The sequence below is a fragment of the Falco biarmicus genome, chromosome 4, assembly GCF_023638135.1.
Source record: "Falco biarmicus isolate bFalBia1 chromosome 4, bFalBia1.pri, whole genome shotgun sequence".
Taxonomy (NCBI): domain Eukaryota; kingdom Metazoa; phylum Chordata; class Aves; order Falconiformes; family Falconidae; genus Falco; species Falco biarmicus.
Window position 1 is genome coordinate 104,006,284 of NC_079291.1, and position 9,239 is coordinate 104,015,522.

The 9,239-nt window shown below is 34.8% G+C and overlaps 1 protein-coding gene across 5 annotated transcripts in view; it reads right to left on the reverse strand.

Moving 5' to 3' along the window:
* CACNA2D3 (calcium voltage-gated channel auxiliary subunit alpha2delta 3) overlaps nucleotides 1-9,239 on the reverse strand; it is a 468,802-nt gene that overhangs the window by 129,606 nt on the left and 329,957 nt on the right. For all 5 annotated transcript variants that reach the window (XR_008821687.1, XR_008821689.1, XR_008821688.1 and 2 more), the window contains one exon: nucleotides 6,280-6,297. Coding sequence is in view for 2 of the 5 variants with exons in the window: in XM_056337957.1 (XP_056193932.1) it covers nucleotides 6,280-6,297 (18 nt within the window). In the remaining 3 variants the exon portion in view is untranslated. The remainder of the gene's footprint in view (nucleotides 1-6,279; nucleotides 6,298-9,239) is intronic.

A 9,239-nucleotide genomic window follows, 5' to 3' on the forward strand; every position in this document is an offset into this window, starting at 1 on the left:
TTGCAAAAAAAAAGTAAGTTCTTGTAGTTTCTCCAGCTTGCACCAGTATGGTTTGTCCCAGAATTGCTAGGCTACTTTGGATGACATTGGCAAGAAAAACTAGAACTAGATCCCCAAAGAAAAACACAGTTTTCAACTAGATTCCAGGATTTTGTAAGTTATCATCTACAGTCTAAAATGATGAACAAAAGAGGCAGCATTAGTCATTTGCCCCAACAAGCTGTTCTGTTGAAAAGACATAGTGGCAACAGTTATAGGCAGGAATCCATACAAGGGCCATGGACACTCAGTTTGATAAAAAGTTTAGTAAACAATAACAAGCCTTTTAAAATCATGTCAAGAAAGAGGAAAAAATGCATTGCCAGGCTAAATGACTCTTGGCTGTTTAGAATACAGAAACAGAACTTACTCTCTGAGGAAGTCACAGATCTGTAACGCCTAGCAATAATAGTTTTATAATTGGAGAAAAACTCCTTTTAGAAATAAATGTAGCTGCTGCAGTTTTCCCTTTAACTCTTTGCTGTACAGGGTTAGCCCCCTCAGAACAACCCCAAATAAATCTCCAGAAACAACAAAGAAACAAGCATCCACTTACTCCCCGCACAAAGCATACAAACTAAAGAGAGTTTACCCTCACTTCTAGCACTAACATCCATCTCCCAGGACTAAGGTTAAGGAAGGCTCCAGAATTACTCTAGAAACACATCATCAGGAAGGAATACCCATTTGCTTAGGTGTTTCCATTATGGCAACAGGAATTTGAGAAGGATCCCTGAAACATTTTCCTTAGGAGTGTATAGTCGAGAAGAATTACAGGAGGTTGTCCAGAATTTCTAACACAGAATTAGTAGTGTCTGTATCTATTGGTGTTAATATGTTATTCAAGTCTACCTATATTGTGCGATGATAATACTGACCCAGGCTCTGCCAGCAACAGACCAGTGAATGTCTCCCGAGATGGAGCAACAAGTAAGGACAGTAATAAAGCCTGTATCCTTTTTTAGATGTTTTTCCTGATTTCTTTTCAAAGACAATATGCAATGTTGTTTCAGTTTAGCTGTCTATGAAGTGGGTTTTTTATATGTTGTTAAATATACACATTCCTAATTGTTACTGATTAATTAAAAAAAGCAAAATAAACAATACACAGATTAATTAAAATAAAAGGCAAATTTGATGGGGCAATTCTACTTTTTCTTACAAGTTTTTGAACTATAATTACAGAAAGGAAACAAATTTTGAGGTCTAAACCTCACATTTTTTCCAGTACCTTTTAGTCTTTAGACTTTATGTGTTATACAACCACAACCTGTATCAGAGTTTCTAAAATTTTTTCACCAACTTTCACCACATTAAAAAGATATTCATTGAAGAAAATTTTAGATCTGAGAGCTCAAAATATCTTTTTTGAAATACAGATTTATATGCCTATGGTATATATCAGGAAATTCTAGCAGGACTGTTCAGCTCAGCTTAGAAGTTAACTTGCATAGTGCTAATTCTATCCAGACTTCATTTTCCAATTCAAACAATGTCTAGCAAAACAAAATAAGACTTTTTTTACACTAACTTTTTTTATTGCTTGACATAGTTCTAATTTTTGCACTTACTATAGTAACCATAGTGCATTTCCACAGAACAGGATATCTGTTGCAGCATATAGTGTCAAGTAAAGTCAGATTCACCTCCCACCAATTCTGAGCCATGGAAAAACAATTAACCACAACAATGCCCAAGTTTGCTCATAAACTAATCTCTAGCCCTATAATATTCTTATGAATTATAATCTCTCTAGATCTACAATGTTCCTAGTTGATTTTTCACATCCCACAACAGAAGCTTAGATTTCCACAATAGGTAATTAAATTATCAGCAGATTGAAATGCAGAAAAGGTCCACAGGCCGTTATATCTAGAGGACAGAGCTTAAAATTGGAGCTATCATTCTGAATCAAAAAATGAAGCATTGTTAGGAGATATGATGGGGCTAACCAGAGGCACTCAAGCAACTGTTTGAGGAGGGCTGTGCAGCTATGCTGACAGAAGAACCTTTGGTCTGTAGACCTGGAAGGAAACAGAACTTAAGGGACTTGAGTGAGGATACAGGTCAAAGTCTGCTGGCATAGTCTACACAGCCTTGGGAAAAGACAGTTAAAAAGTAGGAGGAAAACATTACTATATTCACAGGGACTAAAAGTGAGGTGAAACTGCAGGGCAAGAGACTGCAGCAAACCCTCTGACAAGGCACCAGTGTTGACAGCGGTTGCCACAATGCTGCTGCTGAAACTTTACCCACAGCAGACAGCAGTTCTGTAAAGGTGTATTTGAAGTACAAGGTTCCTACTGAAGCTTTTGGGTTTTCTTCACTGTCTTGTTATAACTCTGCCACCTTCCCAACCCACCTGCCTTCTTCCTTTCCCTACTCTGCAAAGACTGGCTTCGTAAGGTGCTGTCTTCTGTAACTGCTGTGCTTTCATGTGCTGAGTAGAGTCATGGGGCACGCTGGAAGCATCAGAGAGTTGGAATTCAACCATTTAATTGTGTTTTAATATAGACTACAAAAATAAGGAATAGCTATTATTTTGGCTTAGATTCAAATTATGACCTGGGACAATACAGGAACCTGTGTGAGTGTATTAAGTTGGAGACACATTTCCATATTTAGCACACAAAATGGAACATCAAAAAAACCTCATAATACGAAATAGTTACTTAGAAGCTGCGAATTGCTGACTCAAAAATGTTGCTAAAAATCAGCTTAATTGTTGAGAATTGTGAGAGAGAAACTTGGAAACTAAATGTACGATTGTGATTAATATGTAAGTGAAACTTTTAGTGCAGTTTTCGGAATGGATCACTCAATTATATATACATTACAAAACTGAAAGACAATAGCCTCTTGTCAGCAGGAAACAGATCCAAAAGAATGCTAAATCAGGGTCAAAGTGTTTACTTCATGATTATTTTGTACTACATTAGATTCAATTTAACTTTATAATTTTATAAAAATGCTAAAATCACTAGTCATGCACTTCAATGAAATAGAAAATAAAAAAAAAAAATTGCAAATCTGCTATTCCCAGTGACAGTTAATTCAACACTTCAAAGTACAAGAAGGAAAATGATGCAGGAAAATGATGATAAATGATGGTCCCAAATGGCTGAAAGATGATAGCATCAAGATAAAAGGAGGGCAAAGCACTACTTACAGAAATTAAGGGATAAAACAGAAAGAGAGAAGAAAGTTGTCAGGAACTTTTGGGCAACAAATATCATCAAAACATTTCTATATGAACGAAATATGATTCTGCTCATGAGAGAATCATTTAAAAAAAAACCCAAAACCATACTCCTTCCTAAATGTTCCTAAATGCAACTATCAGCTGCCTATTTGTGTGCCTAATTTATTCACTTCTACATCTTCACACAAGCTAACTAGAAGAGAACAGCAGAACAGTAGGACAACAGATTTTGAATCCTGCTTTGTTTTCTCAAGAAAGCAAGTAAAGCTTTCCTACTAGGAAACAAAATACCTTCTTGAGATATTAAGGAAGAAGAGCTTTTGCTCATCTATGTATACAAAAACTGCTTTTTCAAAAGTGTTTCAAAGATAAAGGTCATTTTGGAAGCCAAACTGAAAAAGGCTGAAAACTGGTAAATTTTTTTGGTTTATTACTATTTTTACAGCCCCATGGGATGGTAACCTAAAAACATGCAGAAAAGCAACATAAAGGACATACAATTCACATGAATTTGTTCCATTTGTCTGTATAAGTAGCTCTTTCTTTAAGATAAATTATCTCTTCCTAGACATACTGTCTTCTGAAAGATAAATAACCATATTAAATCAGCATCTCTATATCCAGAAATCAGAGCTGGGATTTTTTTTTTTTTATTATTATTTTTTACTTTTGTGGTATTTTCTATTTTAAGTATAGGGTATATGAAAAAGATCTTTTAAAGACCAATATCATGGTGCAACAGACATCCACCTTAAACTCCTCATGCTTCATTTCACCTGCACTCCAATTCTGAATTTGCAACAACTTGGTTTAGAGCAGATAGCATAACAGGAACAGATTGTAATTGTTATTTAACTGCGGTAGAGAGTTGTGAACCTACAGGTGTTCAAAATCAATAGCTAATCACCACAGAACATTGAATAAACACCAAGAATACTGTAGCCAAAATGTTTCACATAAAAGACATAACGCATTTCATCACGATGACCAAGTATTTATATCGGATATAAAATAGCAAAGGTAAACTTGGAATGCCACATTTTCTTTTCAGATCACTCAAAGATTAAAGTGAATATGTTTAGAGAGACATGACTGTTTGAAATATTTGTAGAGAAAACATTTGCAAGATGATACATAGATTCCAACAAAAATACAGTACAAGTTCAGACACCATATGGCAAAACATGTACATTAGTGACTAAGTCATTCATAAAGGCATGTGTCAGCCCTGAGCTGCTTCTCTTCGCCTTGCAGACAGCAAGAGATTCTCTTTTTTTGTTCATAAACTATCAGGCCATATTTATGAAAAGGCTTATGTCTTACCTGAAGTTATCAAAAGTCCTTGTGAATTACTTGCATCTGTCCTCCCTCCCCATCCCATTCCTTCCTCCCCACCCCTCTCCACTTTCCCTGCATGAAAGTAGCATACAGTCAAGTAGACATTATGCATATGTATACAAAATAGGGCTTTAGTTCTGCATCGGTTTGCTCAAGGGGTAAACACACCAAAAACTGGCATTTTTGACCTTCTGTGAAAACTGTGCTTTTTCACTAACCTGGCACTTGAGTGATTTGTACCAGAATATTATTTAATAACTCAGAATTCTGGACATCAGAACATGTAATACAGCACCACATGACACAATTCTCATAAGCAGTCTGACTGCTTCTATCTTTCTGCACCAGCATATTATAACCTCACTCTGCCTCTTCTTTCTGCAAACTTTAAAGAGAACCATTTGTCATAAAACTTTAGACAAGCAGGTGAACATGAAAAAGCCAAGGTTAGTCAGTCTAGCCAGTCTTTTAGTCCTTCTACTTCTCCAGGAAGCTGTAAATAAAAGATTTCTTTAGACTGTCTATTTCCAGAAGAAAAATAAAAAGCAACAATCTTTGTTACCATGTCACATTTGGTAGGTGCTGCAACTACCAAAATGCAAGAAAAAACTATGGATATAGTCCCGTGTCACAAAACACCATATTACCTGTAGATTTGAAGTAGCATTTCTGAGCTCCGCAAGCAAGGAAATTTCAAATATACATAACAACATAAAACTAAAAGCTTCCATGCTCATATTTCTTGCTTTTTAAACTAAAAAACTTGATGAAATATATTAAGTAACCATTTTAAAATTTTGAGTTCCATGGATGCCCTCACTATTCTGTAAAAGCTATTCATTGAAGATTGCTTAACCTATAGCTTTCATTAAAAACTGACCTTTGATCATTGTCCAAGACTACTAATAACAGTGACTTTTAACTGATTAATTGCTATGACTTTTTTATTTAAATGCACTTTACCCAGCACAAGGCAACCAACTTGGATGAGTGAGTATTGTAGTTTCCCAGTATATTCCATATTTTTTTCATTTTGATATTTTTCACTGCAAACCACAAAGCAGCATCTAGGTTTTCTGTAAGCTTTAATTATATTTGTGTAATATGCAAGGATGATACAACAGGCACCAAGCAATTATTTACGTCTGCCACAGTCGTGCTATCATGATGCACAGTGCTGACTCTGGTAACATACCGTATCAATGCAAAAGTTGTTTAAAGGCAAAAGCATATTATATGAAAACTGTATGCAACCTATTAGAGAAGTAAAATGTTGGATGTATTCAAAGGTGTGCTGATAGATACAGTGGGGAGCAGTGAGAGGGTACCAGCTATACCACAGGTGCTGCAGTCTACAATACAGACAAAATGACCCAGAGATCTTTCACATGGAGTAATGGGGTGATTTTTTTTTATCCTTACTATTATTTCAAATTGTTGACAAAATAGCTTCCCTGCTGTTTTAAAGCTATAGGCTACTATATGCCTATCATGTTAAAATAACTCACGTTTGAAGAGCTACTCTCAGCAAGTACCTTAGCTGGCCTTGCTGTCAGCTACCCTTCTTGCTGCTCAGCTCCAGCGCCCTCATTACAGTGAACTGTTTCACTGATCACTACTGTACCATACTCACAACACCATGGAAACATGAAGAACTGGTGACTACTTTGAATGAGTAAGATTTGATTAAAATATTTTACCTTTTGAGCCTGAGGGAGCTGGAAAAAAACAAAACAGAACAAGCAATCATTATACGTTAATTTGAATAGCTACTTTAGCTGTTGCAGTCATAAAATCACAAACATAATATAAAGCAAAGTATAAAGGAAAGAAACTACAGAAACACTGCCAATTGATTAAATTTATTGAGGGCTTATTAACTTAGTTTATTCCTTGAAGCTTCTCTACTAGGTATCACAAAAGCACTATGCAATTTGTTAAATATAATGATACTAAGAAAGGGACTGTCTTCTCATCAGATATGGTATCACGCTTGACCTGTGAAGTAGTTCCATCTTCCTCTAGACAAGTATAATTCAACATACAGAGTTTTAGTGTTAAAACTAGTCATTCTTGGTTTGTAAACATCTAAGTCTACACTAACTATGAATGAAATTAACATTACGAGCATTTAGTTAAAGTAGAAGGCTGCATTCTTTATGACAGAGGAAAGAAACATAATAGCAATATAAAGTTACTGTTTATGCAAACATATCGCCACATATGCATAATACACAATAATGTATGCATAGAACAATACATTTCTGTACTGTAAACACAAGTATGATTATATGTACATATATCAAATAAAATGTGTTTATGCATACATGCATATTTATGTCACACAGATTAGCCATACCTGGTTTTATGCACAGTATTTTACTGTAAGCAACAACTCACATAAAAAAGCATGGAGAGCAGACAGTAGACTGCATTATGTATAAAATACCTTATTTATCAAGAGCTGAAAAAAAGGGTTCTGTTTTCACTTTAGAAAAAAGAAGACCCATTGTAGGTAACAGAGAAGAACTCAGAATAATAAACTATTACAGGCACAATACAGTTTTCCCTTTTTCTGAATTCTTCTCCTCTTACTTTCATACTCATATGGGAATTCACCATATGCAGCAATTTAGCCTTGTTCTAAATCCACCTTCTCAGAAAATTTCTTTTTCCAATACAAACTGTTTCTTTACAGGTATCAGCTGAACACAGAAAGAGACTGGTGAATCAATACAAAATGCAAAAACACCTTCAAGATTTCTAGTGAGCTTCTGACTGACCTTTTGTCCTTGTTCTGCATTGAAACAGACAGAAGAAGAATTTCCATATAGTACTCTGCTAAAAGCTAATGTCCACATTTGTATATGTCACGAAAGAGAACTGTCATGTGATCTCTAATTCACAAATACTGAAAGCAACCAGCCACAATTTCTCTGTTTTCACAATATAAAATATAACAAAATTCATGGCAGAGACAATTGTTGCAAGTAAACTTTCCTCATCATAAAACTTGAGTGATCCAATAACAAAATATAAGCCATGATCACATGAAGGTATGACCTATATCTGTTTCTTTAAAAGTCTGTTATTTAAATAATTGATTATATAGAAATATAGTTGCTGAAGAAATTGCAGATACCTGATGAACTGTAGATACATGAGCTAAATCCTGTATAAAAGTTTAGAGCATTACTTCGAGCAGTTTAAAGGTTTTCTGAATGTTTATCTACTTATTTGTCTTCAACTTAGTTAACTGGCTCTGATAAGTAGAAGCTTTTTTCTTTTTTTTTTTTTCTTCTCATTGAAACAAAAGAAGATAGTTGCAATATGATTTTTTTAATTTCCTACTGTAGCACTGAAGTTGGGTTTCTCTCTAACACTGTTTTGGGTTTGTTTTTTTTTTTTGTTATTTTTTTTGTTTAATGCCCTCTTCTTGCTAAATATATGTAAAAATTACAAACATCCTTTTGTTAGCATCTGAGATGAAGACAAGGGCAATAAAGAATGATACCTAGATTTCACCTTTGGAATAAATAGAAAGGAACTCTACAGTTTGCCCAAGCCCACTACACATAGCAAACTCATACATTTTTATAATGAGCTAAATTGTACACAATATTCTACGAAACCGTACCTCATGTACAGTCAAGGTATTCGAGGCAACACAATTGTAGGTACAGAGGAATCATTGCGGAAATACTTGCAGATAACTTTCAGACTAAATTAGAAAGCTTATAGTCCACTTACGGTTGAGAAAGGTTCAAGGAAGAGTGGGGGGTGGGGGTGGGGGTGTAGGGGATAACATTAAAAACCTGAACAAACACAAAAACCCCAAACAAAACTGCATGTGTAAACACAATGCTCTAATGGGACTTCAACTTTAAATGGAATCCTTAAACAAATATTAATACTCTTTAATGTAATTTTTGCTACTTGTTTTGAGGACTTGAGTTTACTCCTGTTTGATCACATCCCCTCAGATACATACGGTTTGATGAAGTTTTCCCGTGTGAAGGAATTACAATTAGATGGAATGCAAGTAAGGATTTCCTATTAATAATTACCACACTCGCTAGATGTAATAAACCTTTGCATATGAAAATATCCATATTGCTTTTCCTAAGGTTATTTGCAAGAGCACATTAATAAAAGTTTACAAATCAAAGTTGCATATTATATGTTGCTGAATTCAGTTTGTCAATCCCATTTATAGCTTTTTAGAAAACAAAAAATATTTTCTTGCTCTGAAATATTAGTACTCAAAGCCTTGATTAAGAATAATAGGGTCAGCAGATGAGTTTTACATTCCATTATGCCTTTTCCTGGGCTGGTATTCTTGTCACTTTTTACCTAACCTTCAAAATCTAGGTTCACAGTCTTTTTCTTAAAAATAAAATAAATAATAATAATAAAAAATCTGTTACAGCCACGCAAATCTTCATTCCGTTGCTGATTTGAAACTTGGCTGTTACAAGATCCTATATGTCAGCAATTCAGTTTAATAATTGCTACAAATTACTTTGAAATAGGGGTTTGTCTGACATTACCCCTTCTGGGAGGCCATAGGAAACAAAAATTTTCCTAAACAATAACTGTAATAGTCCACTGGTCTGACCCTTTATTGCATAGTCTAAAAACTGCCTGCCTCTGTGTAAAA